At 45.6% G+C, this 26,299-nt stretch overlaps 1 protein-coding gene across 1 annotated transcript; it reads right to left on the bottom strand.

Moving 5' to 3' along the window:
- Positions 1 to 1,369: 1,369 nt before the first annotated feature.
- Positions 1,370 to 26,299, bottom strand: LOC124509628 (small nuclear ribonucleoprotein-associated protein N-like). The gene is given in 6 exon segments (XM_047076349.1): positions 1,370 to 1,557; positions 7,081 to 7,146; positions 7,278 to 7,371; positions 25,566 to 25,643; positions 25,645 to 26,025; positions 26,027 to 26,299. Coding segments are annotated over 6 exon segments (1,065 nt in total). The 5' UTR covers positions 26,285 to 26,299.

Genomic DNA, 26,299 nt, shown 5'->3' with positions numbered 1-26,299 from the left:
GGGCCGCCCCGGCTTTCGGGAGCTGGGAGAAGGACTTCGCATTGCCCGCGAGCTCGCAGGTGGGGCAGGTGCAGCCTGTTTGGGGAGGAGCTCAGGCGGCCTCAACTCCTGGTCAGTAGTGAGCCATGTTTACCATTCTCATTTCCTGAGACCACAATACTTTGCTCCATATCCTAAGTGCCGGGATTTTAGGGAATTTGCGGTTTTCTGAAGGCAAGCCAGCACAGGACCGCAAGGCCGCCTCATAGAAAGGGGCTCCGGGAACCCTCTCCTGGCGAGGGTGGGCGGAATCAGGGGTGATTACCAAGCCCCCCCCCCCCCGCCTCGCCCAGGGGGAGCAGGGTTTCCTGCACCAAAGCCTCTACTCCAAGTGGGGCCGCGTGCACCCAACACAATGCCCAATCGAGAAAAAACGATTTCCCTCCTCCTGGCAACTCCGGGACCATTGAGAGGATCCTGTCTTCCGGCGCATGAGTGTCTTTTCAGGGAGAACTAGAACCTCAAGTGGCCAGAGTCCTTATGTATTTGTCATTTCTCGTGGACTTGTTCTTTGCAGTCACTGAAAACCAAAATCTTGCCGGGCTTTCTCATAACTGAATAAATATGAAAGCAAAAGACATAGGGAACGAAGAGAAGGAAAGATGTAAAGGGGAAGGCGGAGAAACCTAGGTTGGGAGGACTGGCTGGAAAGGGGAAGAGCGGTGATTTTTCTGGAAAGAAAAAAGTCGAAAGAGGGAGACGGCAGAGGAACTGGAGACAAAACAGAAGGCCAACAAGATCCCCGTCGCCCCCGCCGGGGCGGTGGTGTCCGCGCCCTGGGCGCGCTTCGCAAGCGCGGTGTGCGCACGGCTCATGCGGGACCGGTCCGCTGACCCCGGTCCGGCCTGTGGCGTCCCCGCGGGGTCCCCCGAGCACGTTGTCGCCGGGGTGGTCCGCGTGACCCACGGCATCCGGCAGGAGCTGACGCGGGGCTGTGCGTGCGCGCCGGCTCTCGGGCTGTGGGCGGAGGCGGCCGCCCCGTCGGAGCTGCCGAGCGGACAGGCCCCCGGGGCCGGCGAGCCGCGCAGACTCCTTCAGGCCCCCTCGGGCCTTCAGACGGCCCGCGTCCTGGCCGCCGCCTCCAGAGACACCCTGACCCCCACCCACCTGGCTTGGCTGCTTCTGGATTCCCGATCCCCACCGAAACTGTGGGACAATAAACGTTTGCTGCGTCGAGCCACTCGCTTTTGTACCGGAACAAGACACGTCTGCTGAAGTGGAGGAGGCCAGGGAACGCGGAGTCCCAAACGAACAAAGAGAGTTCCAGACCGATTGCCCTGCCCTCCCTCTCAGCTGCCCAGCGCCCTGTGTTTTAGATCTCCCTGGGGCATCATTTTCGGGTGAGGACCAGGACCCCCTGGTCTAAGTCGCACATTTCCAGGATCACCGTGGGACGCGGGAGTGCTCGCCACACTTCTTCCTGCCGCAGCGCGTGGCGAGAACGGTGCTCTTTGTGCGGCGCAGTGGCGTGAACCTGCCGGGCTGCCCTCACCCCAGTGCGGAGGCCCCACAGGGGTTCTGGCCTCGGTGAATGTAGGGGAGTAGTATGCTGACACCCCTATGGCTCATCTGTTGCACCCCGACTGCGAAGTTCTCTGCGAGATGATCTTTGTGGTTCTGCGGTCTTTCTCACCCCGGGGTTCTTAGCTGAACCTCAGAACACGGAAAATGACGTGACCCTCTTTCCAATTCTCGCGGAGAGCACATAACCCTTCCTATTCTAGGTGCAGAAGAGAGGTTCATTCCTTACCTACAATGGATGCTCCGGGTGTAATCCTCTCCCGGGCTAAGAAGGCCTGGAAGGTAATAGAACTTTGCCAGTGAGTCATGGTGTCTTTCTGAAAGAATGCAACCTTGCCAATTTAGAGCTGGGGTAGCTTTAGCAATGGCTAGTTCAGGTCTCTCGTTCACTAATGGACAGACTAAGGCCCAGAGAGGTTAAGTAATTTGTCTGAGATCACACAGCTAGTTGAAGTTCTCTGGGATGAGAATAGAACTCAGAATTCTCGACCTTTAGCCTAAATTCCCACTCTGTAAGACTTTTAATGGAGAGTGAGGGAATAAATGCATGAGCAAAACTTTTATTTCTTGGCTTTATAATGCCTGCAATTTACTTTAACGTAATCCAGTGTAAATGGAGTGCTATAAATGTGTCTGGGAATTCACTTTAATCTTCTCTACCTTAGGGGCAGTCAGTTAACCTGTAAAGTACCCTAATCAGGGAGCCACACTTCAGGGGTAGGTTATTAACACTGGAAGGACCCTAGCCAGAAGTCCATATTTTAGGGGACCTGCAAATACCCTATCTAAGTTTCCACCGGAAAGGTTACCAATTCACGTAAGAAGTGTTAGAAATGATTTTCAGTTGGTGAATTGAGTGGTGTTCAAGACATGCTATTGGCTAAAAAGATGACAAGGGACCTGAGCCCTTGCATGAACACAGTATAAGAAAGAGTCTGACAAGTCAGAGCTCCAACGCCTGTGAGGTAGTGGCTTGTGCTTGCTGCTTACTGAGGACTTTGTCATCTCTATCTGTCGCGGATCAACATTTTGGGAAGAAGCTTGTGACAGTGCCGAAAAGGAGTAAGCAGAACCCTCAACTGCATATGGGAACAGGCCGTGTGGCAGGTTCTGGGCCTGCATACGAATAAATGATTTTGACAGATTTCTGTGGCTTCTTTGCTTGTAACATGCCAGCGAAGTGATAGGGAGGGAAGGAGACAGAGTTTCTGCCTACTTCAGTTTCAGGAAGCTGTCGTATTTATCCAAACAACCTGACAAAGTTGAAGTCCTGGTTCATTCATTCATCCAACGGATATTTAGGGAGCACCCATACTAGGATTTTATGATACAAAAACAGACAAAACCCCACATTGTAAAGTTGTGTAGATAAGTTTGCGAAAACATATCCAAAGTAACTGGTAGGTTTAATCAAAAGGTATCCTGAGTTCTTTAGAGAGACTCAGGAGGGCAGAGCTTCCTAAACTCTACAGTTTTCCAAAAATGAAACAGTTGCAGAAATTACATGAGAAAAGAAAGCCATTTATGTGTGAAACTAAAATTTAAGGAGTATTTCAGTGCTTCTCAAAGTGCAGCCCCAGACAAGTAGCATCAACATCAACCAACACCTCATTAGAGATGCAAATTCCCAGACCCCAACCCAAACCCCCCAAATAGGAAACTCGGGTTGGGGGCCTGCAGTCTTTCTTTTAAAGAGCTCTCCAGGTGATCCAGATGCCAAGTTTGAGGATCACTGGTCTACTTCTTAACAAAGAGCAATTCCACCAGGTGGGACTCTTTCACAAGTAACAAAAAGACATTTTTTTTCCTGTAATTGCTGGATGATTCTGCCAGGTGACTCTTACGTGAGAAATTAAAAACATACCTGTTCTGTAATTGTAGGAAAATTCCACCAGGTGGCACCCTAACCCGAGTAGCAGAAAAAACAGTGGTTTTGCAATTACATACTTCCACTACGTGGCATTCTAACTTGAGTACTAGGAAAAACATATGTGCTCTGAAGTTACATGATAATTCCACCAGGTGGCACTCTAACCTGAATACAGCTTTCCCCGAACTAACCACAAGTGAGTTATGCCACTTCCCTCTTTGGAGAGGACTGCATTAGTACCTGTTTTCCCTAGGTGAAAGAAATCCGAAGAGGATTTTCACTTTTGTATTAATGTACTAATGTAGGCCCTTCCTAAGAGCAAGCGGTGTAACTCGAACTTTTGGAAGGGAGGGGACACTCTTTGCCTTATGCCATTTCGGCTTAGGAATGGTTTCATGGGAACTTTCAACTTTTGGATAGCAAGGGAAACCTGTAAGAAAAACAAACATGTTATGTGATTGCAAGATAATTCCACTGGGTGGCACTCTAACCTGAGTGGGAGAAAAACGTATCATGCAATTGCAAGATAATTCCACTAGGTGGCATTCTAACTTGAGTAATAGGAAAACATCTGATTTGGAATTACTTGAAAATTCCACTGGGCGGCACCCTAAGGATATAGGAAAAAACTTCTCTGATCCGCAATTGCACAATATATCCACTGGGTGACACTGTAACTAATTAGCTAACTAGCCAGCTAACCAACTAACTAGCCAACTAGCTAACTAGCCAACTAGCTAGTTAAATAAAAGAATGGACAGCTAAAGAGATAGGTAAATAAATAAATGAATGATAAGAAACAATCAAACAGATAGTTCGATAATAAATAAATAAATAAATATAAATAAATAAATAAATAAATAAATAAATAAATAAATAAATAAATAAATAAAATTGTTTTGCAATTACACGCTAACTCCACCAGGCGGCACTGCAACACAAAAAGAAAATAAATAAATAATTGGTGCTGCAATAACATAAAAATTCCACGAGATGGCACTCTAACACAAGAAATCGGGAAAATACAATTGTGCAATTATAGAAAATTCCACACGATGGCACTCTAACATAATAAATCACTGATTGCTGTTCTCCAGAATTTCCAGTAGATGGCACTCTAACATAAGAAATAGGAAAAATTCACCTGTCTTGGGAAACTTTGGCATTTAAGTAAACTTTTTACAAAATACGTGGTAACAAATTTATAGGAATTATTTATTTATGAATTCAAGTGTAAATTAAAATGTAGTAATATGCTTTCAACATATCTTAATTACAGGGCTTATTCTTTGCATTTAAAGAATATTTTTTTGAATTTATTTTTTAATTTACATCCAAGTTAGTTAGCATATAGTGCAATAATGATTTCCGGATTAGATTCCAGTGATTCATCCCCTATGTATAACACCCAGCACTCATCCGGACAAGTGTCTTCCTTAATGGCCCTTACCCATTTAGCTCATCCCCCCCATCCACAACCCTTCCAGCAACACTCAGTTTGTTCTCTGTATTTAAAAGTCTATTATGTTTTATCCTCCTCCTTGTTTTTATTTGGGGGGTGGGGAGAGGGAGGGAGAGAGAGAGAGAGAGAGAGAGAGAGAGAGACCAAGCGGGGGAGGGGCAGAGAGAGAGGAAAACACAGAATCTAAGCAGGGTCCAGGCTCTGAGCTGTCAGCACAGAGCCCTACGCAGGGCTCCAACTCACCAGCCATTAGATCATGACCTGAGCCGAACGAACCACCCAGGCGTCCCTTATCCTTTACATTTTAATGACTTGTTAGTACATTCTTCCCACCATTGGTGGGTCCTCTAGGGCAGAGACTATCTCATTTTTCTACCTCCACAGCCTCTATTACAGTAACTGAAGCATAACAGGAATTCTGTAAGTATTTATTTAAAAAGTGAGAGAAAGAATGAATGGAAGTGTGAGAAGCCAGTGAAGGTCAAATAAATGGAGGGAAGACATCACGAATCTAGAGTTGTTGGGCTGTATTCCCAGGGCTTCCGCGCCCAGCAGTTGGACAGGTAGGGTGAAATGTAGAGGAAAATGTGCTTGAGACCCAAAAAACAATGATGTTCATCTAAATGCCTTCCAAATTTGAGGGGGGGAAATCAGCAAATTATAAGATTTTTGTTTTAAATTGGCGAAGCGTAGGGGTACCTGGGTGTCTCAGTCAGTTGACTTTTTTTTTTTAATTTTTTTTTTCAACGTTTATTTATTTTTGGGACAGAGAGAGACAGAGCATGAACGGGGGAGGGGCAGACAGAGAGGGAGACACAGAATCGGAAACAGGCTCCAGGCTCTGAGCCATCAGCCCAGAGCCTGACGCGGGGCTCGAACTCACGGACCGTGAGATCGTGACCTGGCTGAAGTCGGACGCTTAACCGACTGCGCCACCCAGGCGCCCCAAATGACTCTTGATTTCAGCTCAGGTCATGACCCCAGGGTCTGGGATGGAGAGGCTCCTCGGGCTCTTGCTTGGGATTCTCCGTCTCTCTCTTCCTCTGCCCCCCCGTTCATGCTCTCTCTCTCTCTCTCTCAAAAAAATAATAATACGTTTTTAAAATTTTAGCAAAGTGAATTAGAAAGGATTAAATTCAGTGAGAAAATTAGCTTTGATTGTGTTTTCAACAGCCGTCAAAACGATCTCAGTCCTATAATCGTTTGGGAACTTGGTTTTCGAATTGAATGTTGGCCTTCCTCTCCCAGAGTAGCCTGGGAAAGCTGCCTGTTAGGATCCCCTCAGGATTCCTTCCCCTGGGGCCCTTCCTGCTCTAAGGCTAAGCTGGGCCAGCCGAGATCCGAGATCCGTTCAGGAGGAGGCAAGGGCCTGTCAATCTGCAGACCAGACCGAGGAGGCTGGAGCTCACGTCAGGAAACGTGGGCAGAAGCCGCGCTCGCCCTCCTGGCCTCCTGCAAGCTCTTTCGGGTCCTCATGGACGGCCTCCCCCTCCCCTCTGAGCAACCCTCACCCCGCTCCAGCCTGCCCAGCCACTGGCCGCCCACCCAGCGCCCGTCCGCTCTACATACGCCCTCAGTGCCTCAAGGTCTTTCTGAACCAGAACTTCCAGCCTTCCGTCCCATCTGATTTCTCATCGCCCTGCCCTGCTCCTCATGGCCCAGTCTCCATCACTGCTTTCTGTTTCGTCTTGGGGAAAGGAATTGGTATTTCATGCTGAACTAAAAATCTAAGCTAAAAAGAGTGTCAGATGGTGGCGTCTTAGGCATCAGCCCCCAAGTAGGAATTTTTTACAGAAGGAATATGAGGCTCTCCCCCCAGAGGCGGCCCAGCTTTGGCCTGTGCTCTGTGCCGCTTACACAGCTGGGACCTCCTGGCGCCATTTGGCTCTGACTCCCAAGGAAGTTACAAAATGCCCTACTTCCTGGCCGTTAGCCTATTTAAAAATAAAAACGGGTTTACGAGGCCCTGGCGTTCATGCTGTCTGTCATTAGTCACCGCTTCGCTCCCCGGACCTCCAGCTTCAGGCGGCCCAAGCGCTCGCCTCTCGCCTCTCCGGCAGCTGGCTCGGCTTACCCGGGCTGCAGGGCCCACGCAGGCTTCCCATCCATTTCCCGAATCTTCTCCCGAATCTCACTGCTTCGCCTTCACCCTTCCAACCTAGTTGGGCCACCCCGGTGCATCTCTCACCTGGACTCACGTGGAGGTCAAATGACAGATCTCCCTGCACACTCTCGTCCTGCTCCGGTCCGCTCCCTGCATGGGGTCGAGGTGACCCGGCAAAAGCGTAAACTAGCTCTTGTCCTCCCTGCCTGCGATCCTCCCGCACCTTCCCGCACTGCAATTAGAGTGCAACCCCAACTTCCTGCCAAACCGGCGAAGATCACCTGACCTGACCCCAACTTCCTCCTCCTTCACTAGCTCGGGGTTGCTCGGCTTCAGCTGCTTCTCTGGCTCCGGGCTTTGCAGAGATGCCGTCACCTGTGCACGTGGTGCTCGGAGAGGCTGCGGCGGCCAAAAACACTCCCTCCTGCTGAGCCGCCCTCTTGCGCGTGATCTAATTATCCTCGCCATCCAATTATCCTGTTCGCATAAATGTGCCCCCCACCCCTGCTCACTAGAAACGGGGATCTCTCCAGGGTAGGCCTCTGGAACATCGTGTCCACCTCTGTGTCCTCAGAGTCTAGAACAGCACTAAGCGCACACAGGGGGCTCAGTCAACACTTCCTGATGGACTCAGACTCATCCACTCAGGCTCATATCATAACTCTCACCAACCCCTTGGGGAATTTTCTTGTGTCCCTTGCATTTACGAACGACTGTAACCACCGTTAAATCACTGAAAGTAATGGTACTGAGGAAGTTTTGACAGCAAACATTTCAGGGTGTTCTTTTACCTCCCGTCCGTCGTCCAGTGTGAGGCCAGATGGGAAGCAAGTGACCCATTAGGCTGGCGTGACTTCAACTTTTGAAAGTCTGAACCTCCTAGAAACTGAACGATGGTATCTCGGAACCTGTTATCGGTTCTTCTATCACACATCTGAGGAGTGGCCTCTTCTGGAACAAATGTTACTTTAGGTTATAGGTTGAACGTGACATTGATTTCTTCAACATGAAAAAAAACATGCATGTCTGACAGATTTTGAATAATCTTACTTTATTTCGTGGCCACTAACTGCTATCATGGGTTTACCACTTGAGGTTCTCTTAGGCCGATGGTTCTCAACTGGGTGTGATTTTGCTCCCAGGGGACACTTGGCAGTGTCTAGAGATATTTCTGATGGTCACAGTTTGAAGGGGAAGGCGTCGCTGGCATCTAGAAGACAGGTACCGGTGCTGCTGTTAAACATCCCACAGGGCACAGGACGGCCCCGCCACAAAGAATGATCCATTCCAAAATATCAGTCACGCTGAGATTGAGAAATGCTATCTTAGACTATGTAAACTAATAATGCATCACCTTAAAGGTAAAAAATACATGTTATTTCTAGAAATATTGGAAAATATAGACAGACCCAGAGCTGGCGAGTGTTAATCCTTCGGTGTGTTAGCTTTCTAGTATTTTTCTTCTACGCGCATATATATTATTGTTAGTGAAAACGATAGGTACCAAAGATATTGTTGTGTAACCCTTGTTTATTTAATTGTGCCTACGAACCGTGCCCGTGTCATTAAGTATTATTCTACAACATGGGTTTTAATGACTGCATAGTGTTCTGTTGCATGGGCGTACCAGTATTTATTTCCCCACCGTTGAACATTTACATTGACATTTGCTACTTGTCTCTCTTATTCTCAATGCTTTGATGAGAAATGAACATTTTTGTATCTAAGTTTTGTGCACAAATATTACTTTTGAAAGATGTATTCTTAGACGTTGAACTGCTGGGTCAAAAGTTATATTTCAAGGCTTTAATGTCTACTTTTATTTATTTTTTTTAAAGTTTATTTTAAAGAAAGAGAGAGAGAGGGAGAGAGAGAGAGAGTGTGTGTGTGTGTGTGTGTGTGTGTGTGTGTGTGAGCAGGGGAGGGGCAGAGAGAGATGGAGAGAGAGAGAGACTCCCAAGCAGGCTCTGCACTGTCAGCTTGGAGCCTGATGCAGGGCTTGATCCCATGAGCCATGGGATCATGACCTGAGCTGAAACCAAGAGTTGGGTGCTTAACCTACTGCGCCACCCAGGCTCCCCTTTAATGTCTACTTTTAAAAACTAGTAACTAGAGGGTGAACTTGTTGTAGGTGGAGATGTATTTTGTGCTCCTTGGTATCCCTCATTATAACTAGCTCGCTTAGATGGGGCTCCCTCAGAAGCAGATCTAAGAATAAGATTCGAGCACGAGTTGTTTATTTGGGAAAAGCACCAGTCAAGGAGTGAGGATAGAAGACGGAAGGGAAAGAGGCCAGTGCTAGGCATGTGTTAAAGAGCAGCCTACCTCTGTGGGCAATTGCTGCTTCACACCCCCGAGAAGCTGTAGGAGAACATACGGAGCGCACCTCAGAGCTGTTCCACCTGAAGGGGAAGAAGCCAGGGTATTGACACTCTCCCTCCCATTCATCACAGCCAAGGGCTGCTCCGGGGGCGATCCTTGCCACTCTGGCCTTCCTTGCGCGCAGGCTAGGTGGAAGCTTCTGGGTGGAGGGCGGCGGGTGCTTGCAGGTGAGTGCCGAGGGTATCGCCGTTGGGGCACTGATGGCGTCAGCTACGCTGGCCCCATAGTAAAGACACAGTCGATGCCCACGCAGTCTTTTTCAAACAAACGGATGGCACTTTGCGTCTTTTTTCCTTATAGGACGAAAGAGTCATATCTTTTTAGAGTAGGAGGCGAGCTCAGGCACAATCTCAGTCAAGCTTCCCACTTCACGAATGAGGAAACAGGTCCAAGATTGTCAAAGCGAGGCTTCCTTTCCTCACCTAAGATGAAGGACTCCCTGTGTTATGCGTGGGAGTCTGATCATTACAATAATTGACAAGGAACGAAGCATTCGGTTCTGGCCATTGGGATGCATTGCCTGTCCCTCAAGCTCTCCAAACGCCATTCTGTCTCAGAGCTTTGAACTTGCTGTTTCCTTCTGCAGAGAATGGTCTCCCCTAGATCTTTGCATGGATACCTCCTTCTTAGCATTCATTTCTTGGCTCCGATGTCACTTACTCGTTGAGGTCACATTGACCTATGGTTAACTAAACAGCTAAGTTTAGGGAGACGTCATCAGATGGTCAAGGCACACAAAAGGCACAGACATTTAGAGACTGTATGGACATCAAACACAAATAAAGGGCCATAAAACATATGGGAAATGTGCAGGTGCTTTGTGTGGAAGGAAATGAAGAAGGGAGAGTCTAAGTCAATGGGTGTTCAGCAAAGGGGGGTGCTGAGAGTGGTCTGAATCATTTGGGTGCCGAACATCTTCTGTTTCCACTCTCCAAAGCTCACTCTCCACCTTCTCCACCCTTCTCCATCCTGTAACCCAGGAGGCTGACCTGCATGAGTTGTGTCCACAGGGCCCCCTGCTCTCTGGCTTCCTACTGGGTCCAACCACTGGGCAACACAAGCAAGAGATGGGAGCCAAATAGGGTCAGTGTAAGTATCACCTGTGGAATTCCTTCCTGGGGCATTCTGTGGTGTTTGCCCAATCCCTTATTAAACTTGTCTTCACTTACCCAGTGTGTGTGTTCCATTTGTGTCCCGCTGGAACCTTGACTGATACAATGATTTAGTATACTTAAGACTCAGACATCCGACTCAGCACCTGTTTACCTCAGAGGCTTTTACACAGTTATTTGGAATGATGTTATGCAAAGGCTCCTGTTTGGTTCTCTTCTTCCTTTCTTGAAGGTCATGTTTTCTCTACCCTTTTTCATCTTCGTGACCTTTAAAAAACTCCGTCTAGGTTGATCTGTTGAATGTGGCTCCTGACTCCAGAGGGGTCTGGCATTGAAATCACCTATCAGAACACCTTCCCGCCCTCTGCTCTCTGGGCCACAGGGAATTGGAATGAACAACGGAAAGGCAGACACGGGAGATCATTTGCTAATCTTCAGAGAAACTGCAGTTGTGAAACATCAGTAGCTCTTAATTAAAAAACAAACAAACAAACAAAAAACCGGCAATGACCTTTAGGTGAGAGTCTGTTAATCTCTGAGGCTGTCAGGTATGGGGAAAGGGTTCTGTGTAGGAGGATGGGATTCTCTCCTTCCAGCATGTCTCCTTTATTCCTATCTGCCACCTGTAAGAGTAGTAGTTTTGACGAAATATGGTATTGCAACTTATACAAAGTAGGCATTGAGAGATAGAATATTAGAAAAATAAAAGGTTGATTTGGTTTATGGAAGCTCCATTCTAAGAAATATGAAAGCCTCCTTCCATGACCTACCATCACAGGGCAGGATGGAGTGGACAGGAGCTTTTGGACCTTGAGAATCTGATGGTGCTTCTCCAGATGGCTCTGGCAGCCCCAGATGTATAGAGTTCATAATTGCTTCTCCACAGTGAGCATACTTAGGGTTATGTGTTCTTAATCCACGTTGCAGATCAAGAAATTATTTTATTCATTCAACAAACATTTATTGATCACTTACAATATGGTAGACACTAGGGACAGAACAGTGAACATGACACAGGCTCTGTCTTTGACAAACTGCTCACAGTTAGGTGGAGAAACAAGTATAAGTAAATAATTACGCAGAGTTACGAGGGTACAACAGTTGAGGGAGTAAATTTCACCTGAGGCATTTAGGGGGAAGGCTTGCTGAGGAAGTGATAATTGTGCTAGGTATTAAAGAAGCCATAGATATCCATCATGTAGGGAGAAGGGATAAGACTGTTCCGGGAAGAAGGACCAGCATGGGCAAAGGCATACTGAAGATAGACAAGGCATGGAGTGTTCAAAGAATAGCCCTCAGTAGCTGCAGGGCAGGAGTCACAGGTGGGAGCAGGAGCAGAGTAGGATACCCCCAAAATTAATGAAAAGTGTGTTTTGAAACTTCCAGAAGAGAAATTTATTTTGGCAGGGACATGCTTTTCTTGCTAAGGTCTAATTTTATCACACTGAAATGGATCTTTTTCAATGCACATATCCATTTTAAATATAAAATAGGAATTTAAAAAAATCCAAGAGGCAAAAAAAAAAAAAATCCAAGAAGCTGGGGAATCCAAGTTTGTAACCCATTTCAAGTACATTTTTGCATATGTGTGAAATGGGAATTGTCTTTCTTTTGCATGTGGTTATCCGTTTTCCCCAGTACTCTTTATTGAAGAGACTATCCTTCCCCCTTGTGCATTCTTGGCTCTTTTCTCATAAATTAATTGTGACCTCTTTTTTGAGACAACTTAATAAAGTGCACAAATCTTAAAAGCACAGCTCAATGATTTTGTACATTTGAATACACCTGTGGAACTACCACTGAAATCAAGATCTAGAAAGTTTCCAGCATCCCTAGGGGCTCCCTCATGCCCCTTTCCAGTCAATACCACCCTCCCAGAAGTAACCCCTCTTCTGATTTCTGTCGCCACAGATTAGTTTTTCCTGTTCTTGTATGTCACACCAATAGAATCACATAGTATGCACTCTTTCCTATCTGCCTTCTTGCCTTTTGTTCGATGTCTATGAGATTTGTCCATGTTGTCGAATGTCCTCTGCTTCTAACTTTGATTTGAACGGGATTAAAATTAAAATCATGTCAGGCTTATATTAACTTGGTCACTCATTTGTAAAATGAGATACATGACAGCCATGTCTCAGGGTTTGGGGGGTAATCAAATTTGTATGTAGCTGTATCCATTATAGTTTTGTGATTGGACCCATAATAGATAATAAATATAATTGCAAACACTACCGTAGCAGAATCAAAGCCTGCTGGGCTTCTCTCAACAGAAAACAAATGTTATCTGGGGCAAGCCTTTCCAGTAGGTTACTGGGCATGAGTTTCGTTGACCATGCTACCCCTTTTACTGAGGGAAAAGACTTTCATTTCCCACTCAGAGTGCCATCAAGCCAAACGGAGACTATCACTAATGCTCAGTCCGCTCATGAAAAAGACATCATTTTCCGCAGATCTCTGTGATCTGTGTGGTTTGGATCTGCTGAAAGGGTAGGCTCCCCAAAGCCCCATTCATGCATCTGAGCCTGCCCCACCAAGTCTTGGGAAGGCCAAACTCCATCTGAGTGATGCCCTTGGTTTCTGTCATTTGGACCTCCTCTCCAGCTGGAGGCAGAAGGATCCTTAGCTGCCAAGAAGAGTTCTAGCCTGGCCACACATCTGAGACCTCAAGGAGCTTAAGCGGCTCCAGAAGGAATCTGCAAGTAATTATGTTTCACAAATTGCCTTCAGTGTGGGACCAGCTTTCTTCAGGCCCTGGGTGAGGCACAGTGTGCGACTTGGGCAGGTTTACCTACCTAAGTTACACGTCCACGGGGGGAGTGGAGAACACCAATGTCGTTTGGAAGAGCCCCACTCTTTGCAGGGGAGGAGGGCATCACCAGCCAGGACGTTTGGCAGTACCAGTACTGTCACACCCTCCTGGGCACAATCAGCTCCATCTTTTAGTCATCCGCAGTGTGGAAAATTTGGCTGCCTATTGAAAGGGATGGAATTAATGATTTTCTTGTGTTCTGTTGAGCTGGGATAGATTTCTTACATTTCTGTTACACCGCAGAGTAGCATCTTCCCTTAATAGATCACAGGCCCTAGTCTGTAGCGGGTATTGCTAGGGGGAGGACTGGCCTTATGGATAGGTGGGTAGCCACCTGTAAGCATGGTGGAGGGGCTAAGCACCGAGACTCTGGAGTCAGCCTGTCCGAGTTCACCTATCTCCACCAGTTACCTGCCGCGTGACTTCAGGCAAGTAGTTAATAACCCCTCTAAGCTTCGGTTTCCCCATTTGTAAAATGGGGACTATTTTACCTAAGTCGTAGAGTTGTTGTGAGAACGAAATAAAACAACCATTATAACATGGCCAGCATATCATACATTTCAATACATGTTACTTAACGTGATAGGAATGAATCTCAGTCCAAACATTCAAATATAGAAACATTATCTTATTATTTATTTTAACTTAGGTTCCATTTGGGACACCCATGAGGTGGAGGGAAATTTGAACTCAATTATTGAGTCTTTTCTAGGCCAGCGCTCTGCAGTTGTTTACGTCATCGCCCATTTTCCTCATAACGGACAGGGTCCTGGTTCCCTTTTCAGTCCAGCAGTTCTGCTGCTTCCAAGATACCCTTGGGTGATAGGACTCAGGCAAAGCTGGAGCCCCTGCCCCTGGGACCCAGTACCCCTGAGTGTGCCACAAGTCTCTGCCTTGCAAAGTCTTGCCATCTTCATGAGGCATCAACAAAGCAGCAGGGACATGAGGCTGCAGATTCTTTCCCTCTCTCGGGGCTTCATAATAGAACATTCTAAGGTAGTCTAGGGGTGCCTGGGTAGCTCAGTCAGCTGAGCATCCGACTCTTGATATCAGCTCAGGTTGTGATCTCGCGGGCATGGGATTGAACCTCGTGTCAGGTTTCACGTCAATAGCACGGAGTCTGCTTGGAGTTCTCTCTCTCCTTCTCTCTCTGCCCCTCCTCCCCTCAAAATAAAGAAATAAACATTTAAAAAGAACATTCTAAAGTATTCTATAAAAGCTACAACTGTTCCCTGCAGAGCAAGTCTTTCTATTAAGTTCATAGATTATGTTAACTAAATAAGAGAAAGGATGTTTTGCCTGTGTGATGATGAAATGAAGCAATTAATAAATCTGTTAGAAATTATAGTGCTGTCATTTTTCTTCTACAGTGCCCAAGATGACTATGGTTTCATGTGATATGCACAACAGAAGGCATAACTTGATTTTATCCGAAAGTAGTTTTTTCTTGAATGTTTTAGATTTTTTTGAGAAAAATTTAATCCCTCCATGGAAGTTGCAAGAACAATACAACAAATACTTGCACGCCACTCACCGAGATTCACATGTTATTGACATTTTGCCACATTTGCTTCCCCTCTCTTTCTCTCTAATTTTTTTTAAATTTTTTTTTAACGTTGTCTTTATTTTTGAGACAGAGAGAGACAGAGCATGAACGGGGGAGGGGCAGAGAGAGAGGGAGACACAGAATCGGAAGCAGGCTCCAGGCTCCGAGCCATCAGCCCAGAGCCCGACGCGGGGCTCGAACTCACGGACCGCGAGATTGTGACCTGAGCTGAAGTCGGCCGCTTAACCGACTGAGCCACCCAGGCGCCCCCTCTTTCTCTCTAATTTTTAAAGAACTATTTGAGAGTCAGTTATGGGCATGGTGACCTTTCACCCTGCATACTTCCTGCATGCATTTCTCGTGAACCAGGACACTTTTATGAAACTACAGTATAATGATCAAAGTCAAGAAATTTAGAAATGGTGGATACAATATTATCCTCTACATGTGGTCTGTGTTCAAATTTCACCAATTTTCTCAATAACGTCCTTTATAGCATTTTTTTCCTTTCCAGGATCCAATCCAGAATTATTTGCTGTATTTAGTTGTCGTATAGAAATCAGCACTTACAAACACCACTAGAAAAGCATTAGATTGAAAGTCAGAAGCAGTGACTCCATATGACCATTTAGCCTCTTTGAAATGCAATGGTAATGAAAATGAACATTCACCCTGCCCACTTCCCAGGGTTGTTGCAAGGGTCAAATGAGGTACCCTATTCTCTGTGAATGGCAAAGCACTGTGCAGTTATGTAGAACTGCTCCATACACACATTTTCAGCTAGTTTCTTAGTGCTTAATTGCAAAAAGTTACTTTCTGAAGACATGGGAAAGTGTGAGGCGGAGTCAGGAAAATGCTGTCAACAGCTAAACCTGGCGGAGATCATAGCATGCCACCAGTCATTTCAGAACTTTAGGAGACTTCGTATTCCTCTGATGACAGTTCTTTCTTTCCTTCCTTCCTTCCTTCCTTCCTTCCTTCCTCTTTCCTTCCTCCCTTCCTTCCTTCCTTCTAGAAAAGTTCCCTTAATGCTCTAAGAATCTGTGATCCTATTTCCATAGTCTTTATTCTATCTCCCAAAAATTGAGGTATAAGTTTCACACAGTAAAGTGTGTATCTTAGGGCATAGTTTGAATTGTATGGGTAAACACCTGTGACACCTGCACACAGATCAGGATACAGAACATTTTCATTATCCTAAAAGGCCCCCTCATGCCCCTTCTTGGTACCCCTCAATTTCACACTAACAGAAACTGCTATTCTGACATGTTGTCATAGATTTGTTTCTTTGCTCTTGAGCTGCATGTAAATGGAATCATACAGGATGTGCTTTTTTGTATCTGGTGTCTTTTTCAGCACTGTTGGCGAAATTCATCCATAATACTGTGTGTAAGGCTAGTTCATTATTTTCTCGATTGTTGTGTAGTATTCCATATTGTACGTATTGCGATATTTATTTACTCATTTTACTGTTGATGGACACTTGTGTCGTTTCTAGTTTGGAGCTATTATGAATAATGATGTCATGAATACTTTTGTGCACGTCTTCTGATCGACATAAGGGCTCATTGTTGTCGGTTAGATACCAGGAGCGGAATTGCTCAGTCATAGAGTGTACATATATTCAGCTTTTCCAAAGTGCTTGTACCTGTTTACGCTCCCACTGACGATGAGTGAGAGTCCTAGGTTTGCACATCTTAACTGTCACTTGGTGTGTCAGTCTTCCTTTTACACGTTAGCCGTTTTGGTGGGTATATAGTGATGTCTCATTGGGTTCTGTTTGCATGTCTGACATATTTGAAGTGCACAGTAACTAGGTCATGTCTGCTGTATCAGGGCCAACGTTAGGCAGCTGCTTTCACAAGGAAGTGACTAGAAGTGCGCAAGGAAGGCTTCCCAGACCCAAGCTGGGGTGACTCCACAGAAGTCATCATTAGGGGTAACTTTTTGTGAGTGTGATGGTGGTAGCATTTGTCCCATCTGTGGCCACCTGACATCTTTTGAACACCCATCTTATGTTTGGAGCACTTCGTACACGGATGCTGACTTTTTAAAGATTGAAATCATAAATTTGCTTTCCCAGAAACCCCTGCAGCTATTTCCCACTGATCAGATGCACCTTGGGAAGACATGGATTTGAAAGCCAGTTATGCATGGGAACAAGTGCTATGAGGAACTGTTTTCTGCTGAGGGAAGTAGGAAGCTCTCTTTTCTTTAGAGGCAGCAGTGAATGAGTTTCAGGCATCTGGTCCCCGCTATCATCTGTGAGAGCTGCAGTGTCTGTTTGAGAAGTAGTCACTCTTTAAACTTAAAAAAAAATGTTTATTTATTTTTGAGAGAGAGCAAGTGGGGAAGGGGCAGAGAGAGAGAGAGAGAGAGAGAGAGAGAGAGAGAGAGAGAGATCACAGCAGGCTCCGTGCTGCCAGGGCAGAGACCCATGTGGGGCTCGAACTCACAAACTGTGAGATCACGACTCAAGCTAAAGTCAGTCACTTAACCAACCCAGGTGCCCCGAGAAGTAATCTACTCTTGGCTGGAGCAGACCAGTGATGGTTCGGGGAATGTTCCTGGCTGCCTTGTGTTTGAGCCTGACTCTCTGTGTCACACCCTATCCCCACCCCCAGGTTCTGTGAGCTTCCTAAATATTCTTTTTAAGAAAACTTTCTTTATTTGGAAATAATTTTATGCTTAGGAAAAAGTTCAGTGCACATTTCCTAAGAAAAAGGATCTTCTTTTTTTTTTTGAATATTTAATATTTGGATTTATTTAAAAAATTATTTTTATTAACTTGTTTTGTTTTTTATTTTCTTTAATTTACATCCAAATTAGTTAGCATATAGTGCAACAATGATTTCAGGAGTAGATTCCTTAGTGCCCCTTACCCATTTAGCCCATCCCCCCCTCCCACAACCCCTCCAGCAGCCCTCAGTTTGTTCTCCATATTTATGAGTCTCTTCTGTTGTGTCCCCCTCCCTGTTTTTATATTATTTTTGTTTCCCTTCCCTTACGTTCATCTGTTTTGTCTCTTAAAGTCCTCATATGAGTGAAGTCATATATTTGTCTTTCTTGGACTAATTTCCCTTAGCATAATACCCTCCAGTTCCATCCACGTAGTTGCAAATGGCAAGATTTCATTCTTTTTGATTGCCGAGTAATGCTCTGTTGTATATATATACCACATCTTCTTTATCCGTTCATCCATCGATGGACATTTGGGATCTTTCCATACTTTGGCTATTGTGGATGGTGCTGCTATAAACATGGCGGTGCCTGTGTCCCTTCGAAACAGCACACCTGTATCCCTTGGATAAATGCCTAGTAGTGCAATTCCTGGGTCGTAGGGTAGTTCTATTTTTAGTTTTTTGAGGAACCTCCATGCTGTTTTCCCGAGTGGCTGCACCAGCTTGCATTCCCACCAACGATGCAAAAGAGATCCTCTTTCTCCGCATCCTTGCCAACATCTGTTGTTGCCTGAGTTGTTCATGTTAGCCATTCTGACAGGTGTAAGGTGGTATCTCACTGTGGTTTTGACTTGTATTTCCCTGATGATGAGTGATGTTGAGCAGTTTTCCATGTGTCGGTTGGCCATCTGGATGTCTTCTTTGGAGAAGTGTCTATCCGTGCCTTTTGCCCATTTCTTCACTGGATTATTTGTAGAAAAAGGATCTTCTTAAGTAATCACAGTACAGTTATCAACATCAGGAAATTTAATGTTGATACAATATTTTAATTTAATTTACCATTTGAGTTTCAATTTTGTCAGTTGACCCAATAGTGTCTTTTACAGCATTTTTCACCTCTCATAAGGATCTACTTTAGGATCAGGCAGTGCATTTAGTTGTTTAGATTGTTTCCATTTAAAGAAAATTAGACATTTCTTGGTGAATACCTAAGCTCATGTACTCTTTGCTGTACACACGCTGTAACGTAACCTCCCATTTTTTTTTCACTCTATGATACATCATGTCAACTTCCCATATCAGTAAAATTGTCCAAACATAATCATTTTTAATGGTTGCCTAGAATGTTTAATTTCACCAGTCACTTGTTGGTTGATATTTAGCTTACTTCCATTTAACGACAATTCTAATCAGCTTAAAGTAGTGATTGCTAGGTATCTCCTCTACTAATTTTGAGAGAAAATCCTCCATTGACTGAAGTGTGTGACGACTCCCTCTCCCAACTTCTATTGTCCGAGTCTGAGGGATTCCACCTCTGGGCTCAGACATTACTGTTTTCTGTGTCCTCACAATAGCACAGAAGAAATAAAATGGCCGTAGGGCTGATGTCAGAACTCCCAAACTTAGAGCGACTGCAAATGTCACGGCATTTGGTCTGAAAGGCCTACTCATCATCTGCAGACACGTAAGGGACAGCAGGAGGAGCCTTGCCTAACACCTCCATTTTTATAGATGAAGAAATGGCTAAGTGGCTTGCCTGAGGTCATGTGACTGGTTAAGGTCATAGTTTAGATCGGACCCAGGTCTTCTAACTTCTGGTGGGTGGTTTCTGTTTCCCACACTGCCCTGTTCCGAGTTCTTGAGGTCCTCGCTCTCCAAAGTATGGCCAGGCAGCACTGGCCTTTCTGGCAATCTGATAGAAATGCAGACTCTCAGGCTGCATCCCAGACCTGCTGAACCAGAACCACAAACCTGCTGAAGTTTGAGAAGTAGCGGTTTACGCTTCAGAGCTGTTTTTAGGGTGAACTTCCGTGTCTCCCAGCCACAGAAGCTGGGGGCTTCAGGGGATAGGATGAGGTGTCTGAGGAGACACCTCCTAAAGAACTACACAGTGTTCAGTGTTTCAAAATAGCCCCCAAATACTGTTTCAAGTTCAATGAGAGGTGAGACAGTGCAGACCCCGATAGATCCCAAAGTCTACTTACAAAAAATCCTCTTAAGAACAAAGTGGCGATTCTCACCTCTGGGCCTTTGCACTTGCCACTGCCTCTGCCCGGAAACTGGTTCCACATGCGACTCCGGTATTAAGTCAAATATTACTCCCCTTGCCGGGTCAGCCTGGCTTGCTGGTTTGTGTGGCGCCAGCAACAGCTCCCACAAGATGACCGCTCCCACCGCTGCCGTCTGAGCTCCAGCTACCGCGCTCTTCTTTGCCCTTCCAGCAGAGGGCGGTACCAGCTCCCTGCTGTTACTCTGCTGTACTGCACCCTCCCAGGGATTTCCCTAAACCCTGACCGCATCTCTGCAAAGCATCCCTTCCTTAATCTCTTCAATGCCTCCTAATTGTGTGTGGCTTTTGTTTCCAGCCAGTACGCTGTCGGTGGGCGCTGGGTAGGGAGTGGATGGGATAGTCGGCTGGCCTTCATAACTGTGCGGGGTGAAAAGCTCTCCAGGTGATTTTAAATGTTTTGAATGTGTTTTTAAATTTATTTTTGAGAAAGAGACAGAGCGCGAGGGGGGGAGGGGCAGACAGCGAGGGAGACACAGAATCTGACCCAGGCTTCAGGCTCTGCGCTGTCAGCAGAGAGCCCGACTCAAGAACTGTGAGATGGGGACCTGGAAGGATCCTCAACCAGCTGAGGCGCCCAGGTGCCCGCAGGTGATTCTAATTCCCATTCACTTCCCTGCCTCCAGGGGCCACTCTTCCCAGGCCGTCTTCAAAGTAGCAGGAAGCAGGGAAGGTGGAAGAAGGAGGGGGGTGGAAGGAAAGGAGAGGCTGAGGCCAAGAGAGGAGCAGTTATTAAAGCAGAGAATGCCTGGGATATCACCATTTTCTTTTCACATCAGGGTCTTTGAAAATCCCGACTAGTCTGGAAGCAAGTACTGGACGGCAAAGACGAAACTTACCAATTTGTAAGAGCAACTTGGATGTGGCCACTCATTAGTCTACAGCATATTCTGCTTTAAAAGAGGAAACGGCACACAGGAAACATTACTCTCCTTTTCCCCTCGCTGACTATTTCAACTAATAGGCCTATGCATTAGTCACTTTGCTAATGAGTAGTTTTACCCTGGCTCTCCGTGAACTAGGCCAGAGAGGGGCCCTGCCAACTCTTGGAACACCTCGTGAAAAGTCCTGTTCTTGTTGACCCATTAGCAGAGAGGTGAGACACGCCGGGGACCAATGTTTGTATATCCGCGCTAGGTTTGGAAATTTAATTGTTTTTCTAAAAACCTCAGTTGAGAAAAGTTGAGGATTTGATAATAGAGTGAAAATAGTACATTCTAAGACCTACTGTGTTCTTATTTTTCATTGGCCTCTCCCACTTTCATAGTCCAGAAAAGCAAACAAGGGAAAAACTGCTTCACCACGTCTTCTACATCAGAGGTTCTCACCCAGGGGCAATTGTGCCCCCCAGGGGACACTTGGAATTTGTCTGGAGACAGTTCTGGCGATCACCCCTGGAGTGAGGATTCTACTGGCATCTAATGGGTAGAGACCAGAGATGCTGCTCGACATCCCACAGTGCACAAGACAGCTTCCACAAGGGAGAATGATCTAGCCCCAAATGTCCAGAGTGCTGAGGCCGAGAGAACCTTCTCTGCCTTAAAATTACAGCTCTATTAGCAAGGAAGTTGGTGTTCAATAATCTTCATAGCTTTGCAATTTAAAAGCCACTGTTTTTAAAGTTAGGTGCCCCTACTGTACTGATATCACTATAAATCACTCATTAAATATCATTTGCTTGGAGTTTGTGGAGTTTTGAAAATGGCAAGTTTATTGCATTTTTTCGGTGTGTAATCGATGTTTTCCAAAATAGAAACCAGGCTAATTGGTCAGATGGAAGAAAATCGTTTCGGAAGACACAGAATTTTATTTTTAATTGCCTCGCTAATCAAAAGCATTTCCCCTTCAGATTGTGGTTCTAACTAAAGAGATGCCCAGCCCGAAAGGAAGTGGCCTGAGGTTCAGAGTACCCAAGGCGAAGATAGTGGAATTAGCATCTTAACCATTAGCCACCGTAAAGCAGAGATGAGAATCCAGGGCTCTGTGGGAAAGATTTTACCAGACACAAAGGTATCAAATGTCCTGTCTCCCTTCCACCCAAAATAGTTCTGGCCTGAACATGAGGTCCTCAAGGTATCTTCGAGTAAGGAGGAAAAAATCTGTTCTGGGCATTGACAATTACCAACCATTGAGGTTTGCTGGTCAAAGAAGAGGCCAAGAGTGTCTTACTTAAATAATGTTTGTCACTGAGGGACATGGCCTGCTGGTTTTAAAAAAAAAAAACAATCCAAAAACCCTTTTGTTAAACTTTACCCTGTGCTGGAGAAGCAGGCTCAGGAGGAATCAAAGAGCTATCAAAAAAGCTAAAAGCCTTTCGTGGCAAAGGAAAATCAGCCTGGTGTTAAAATTAATGAAGATGCTGGAAGAGCAGAGACGAAAGTGCTGGAAGGATGAAGATACAGCAACTATTTTAAGGTCAGTCTCCAAGAAGATGGGGAAAACACATGAGGCCAGGTAGAAGGAAATGCCAACCCCTCCAAATGAACTATCCAAAGAAGGACTACATTTCTTGGAAAAACTGACCCTATGCAAACTTGCAGCTCCAAATACCATTCTTCTGAGTCTATTACAAGAATGGGCTCAAGGGCCTCGCCGATCCAGGAGTTTGAAGAGCACTTGAGAGTTTGTTGAAATTTCTGCTCTTCTCCAAAGGAATGTTCCTAGAAGCAGAAATTGGTCTGCTTAGGCTGACAATACTAAAATGATGAAGAGCTCAGATAGGCCCAAGCTGCAGGAATTTAACAAGGTTGTCCAAGTGATGGATACGTAGTGGATGAAGCTCCCGGCCAAAGTTGTGCAACTTGACTTTGTGGATCATCCAAGGCCAGCTCCCTGCCAGGTGAGGGTACGGGGGAGTGTGCGGCTGTCGTGGCTGGCTCCCTACTGTGCAGCGTGCCAGAAGCAGGCTATTCCACCGATACTTTAAGAACATTCTCATTTCCAAGTCAAGAGGGCCCGTGAAAATATGCTGGTGAGTTGGGGTCAACACACTCCAGCAAAGCCAATAATAATACTGAACAATAAGTAACTAAAAGTGCTGACAATCTTTGTTATCGAATCCACTTTTTGAAGGTAAACCAATCAGTGGCTTATCCTAATCAACGAGATGATCACAAAAGGTGGGGATCAAAATAGCAGAAAGTATTGACTTAGTATTTGAAAGCACCAGAGTAAATCAAGAAGAAAAAAGAATTTAATGTGGTAGAAACAATTCCAACAAGGATTAGCAAGAAAGCAAAGATGGTCATGCCCCAACCGGAACAATACTAATGACAATAACACCTAACACTCATTTGCCCCTCACTCTGCACGAGACATTGTTAGGTGCTTCTATTAACATTATTGTATGAAATCTTTCTCACAGCTCTATAGAGTAGGTACCATTACCCCCCTTTTGTAGATGAGATTCTGAGATGCAAAGACTTTAAGTGATGTGCCCAAGTTTCCTTAACTACAAAGCAGTAGAGCCGGGATTTGAATCCATGTCTGCCTGACTCCAAAATCCGAGCTATTAAACACTATATTCTACTAGCATAAACTTTCTGGCTCTGTGGTGGAGTAGGCTGCCCCAGGGGAACAGCGGAAGTTTCATCACTTGGGTTTTCAGACTGAACAAAATATTAGTATGTGTGTCATAGGAAGTAATCTCTAATGGCTCAGGGTGGATTAAAATAATATCTGCAACTTCCATTTCTGAATGTTAAGAACTCTTAATCCACAGCACTGGCCATATTAGTGTAGCCCATTGCACTTTCACACACACTTTCTCATCTGATGCTCACTGAAACCTTGTGAGGTAGGCAAGCCACATATTACCAGGCCTCTTCTCAAAGATATGATAGGCAGTCCCATCAGAAATGAAGCATTGCCAAGTTACTTATCATCAAAAGTATGTGGGAGGAGGGGGAAATGGGATTCCAAAAAAGTTGCTTATTTCAACCCTGAGCAGTTCATAATTTATTTCCACAGCAGCGTGATTGCTTCCTTTTCAACAAGGCTTTGACTCACTCAGAGGAATGTATTCCATTACAAGTCCGCTGGCTTCAGGTTTATGTAGAACCCGTTGGTTGCCATGACGACCAGTATTAACAAAATACAAACCATGAACTTTTTCAATCCTGGTCACTAACTCACTTCTAACAGTCCACCTCAGAACAGTGGAAGCTGATGGTGCTTCCGAGGGAGTATATATTCATATCTCCATTCATTCCAGAGGGTTCCTCTTTCACATTTGAACAGAATCTCGAGACATCTGCTTTGGGTTCAAAGATAACTTGGACATAAGGTTTTTTGGTTTTTGTTTTTTTTTTTTTGTCTCTGTGGTGAAAGAGTGTTTGGAGAGCAGTGTCTTCAGCCATGATATTCTATTTTTTAAAAACTTGCATTTCTCATACCGAATAAAGGTTTTGCCTCAGGTTGAGGCAAAAAAATTAATACACTGAAGATTAGTAATGGCTTGGTATAGCAAAACCCCTATAGCATTTATTACTTAAGCACCCAGCTCCTATCAGAAGATGTTTATTCACCATACCAAAAGCCTATAAGATGATATGTTTGAATTTTGGAAAACAAGACGATTTTTAAAAATTTATTTATTTATTTTGAGAAAGAGAGAGAGCAAGAGCAGGGGAGGGGCAGAAAGAGAGAGAATCTGAAGCAGACTCCGCACTGTCAGCACGGAGCCCGATGTGGGGCTGGAACTCACAAACCGTGAGATCATGACCTGAGTCGAAGTCAGGAGTTGGAAGCTTAACCGACTGAGCCACCCAGGCACCGCAAAAAAGAAGATAATTTCTAAGACACCATAAGACCTCGTTGGTTATAGCTAAATGGGAAATTGGAGGAAAGAGAGGTGGGGAAGTTTAATTTGAAATAGTTTTTCTGAATTGTAGTGAACCTGTTTTTCTTTGCTCAGTGGTCATCCCCAAATCTTCCAACAACACTCTGACTCTCTTTGGGGAGCCACCCTCTACCCCGACTTCAGGCATGTAATTCAGGTACAGTTGACCCCACCCCAGTTCCAGGAATGCACATGTAACACAAGCCTGGGCGATCGGAGTAATGTGTCCCATTGAATATGGAGATTAGTTCAAGGAAAGGCACGTGACCAAAGTCAGGCTGATCTAAGCCAATAAGATGCAATTCCACAATTTTATTTAGTTTTGTTTTTAAGATTTTGTTTTTAAGTAATCTCGATACCCCATGTGGGGCTCGAACTCACAACCCCGAGAGCAAGAGTCTCTCGCTCCACCGACTGAGCCAACCAGGTGCCCGAATTCCACAATTTTTGTTGGAGTTCTTGGGACAGAGGGATGATCTTTGGGGTTGCTGAACAGGTGTATGAAAGCCTAGAGCCACTGGCAACGATCTTGCTACCAAGAGGAAATAGTAACCTGAGAACGGAATCTACTTAGAGGGAAACCAGAAGACAGATGGAAAGAGTAAGACCCAATTTCCAATGACATTGTTTGAGCCCCTGAATCAAGCCTTGCCTGAAGTCCGTCTCTGGACTTTTTGGCTATTTGACCGATAGATTCCTTTTCTCCTTAACTTTAGTTCAGTTGGATTTGTTATTTACAACCAAAAAAGTCCTGATCAATAGAGAAAAAAGATGTATATTATTTTATTTTATTTTTTTGTTGAATTGCTCTGTGCATTTATTCGCTAATATTATTAATGCAGCAAAGAGGGCACAAAAGCTCACAAACACTGTATGTAGTTTCACAGGACACATCGCAGAGAAAGGAGCGACTTGAGAAGGATTGACAGTATTGTGTTCTGGTGGACACACTCCTGGGGGAGGGGGACCTCTAATACCTGGCGGAGGGGTGTCTCATTCCTGGAGGGGGAATGCCTATTGGCGTCCCTCCGGCAGGGGGAAGCCCAATTGGTGGGCCCATGGGTGGTCTCATACCACGTGGAGGAGCCCTGATGCCTGGAGGTGGTGTAGCTCCGCCCACGGGAGTGGGTGGGGTCCCCCGTCCCGGTGGACACCGGGTGGGGGCTCCAGCAATGCTGGCAATAGCAGCAACTGCAGCAGCTGCTACAGTACCTCTTCCCTGTGGAGCCATTTCCTGTTGGGATGGTCCCCCAACCCCTCGCACCGGGCCTGCAGATCCAGCAGGAGCCGGGGGGATTGGAACACCGGCTGGCACTCCTCTGCCCGCTGCCCTGCCGACCCCAGGACCTCCTGCCGCTCCAGCAAGTGGTACCCCGAGCAATGCCAGGGTCTCTGGGGGGTGGTCCTTGACAGGCATGGAAACCCAAGTTCTCCCTACGTAGCAACACCAGACCCCCAACCCGCTTTTCTTCACGCTCTGGCCGCTTCGCATTCTTTGGCCTGATCTTGCTGGATTCATCATAATTCCGGAGGATCACGTTCCTACGTTTGTCAAAAGCCTTAGAGGTGCCAATGAATGTTCGGTCATCTCGCAGGATACGCGTGGGTCTATAGTCCGTGTGCCGTGGCATCTTGCTGCTCTTTCC

The sequence above is a fragment of the Lynx rufus genome, unplaced genomic scaffold (genome assembly GCF_022079265.1).
Source record: "Lynx rufus isolate CCGP_SWC_20201006 ecotype Redwood Valley unplaced genomic scaffold, mLynRuf1.p SCAF_14, whole genome shotgun sequence".
In the NCBI taxonomy this organism is placed as follows: Eukaryota; Metazoa; Chordata; class Mammalia; order Carnivora; family Felidae; genus Lynx; species Lynx rufus.
This window is presented reverse-complemented; position numbering and strand designations above follow the sequence as displayed.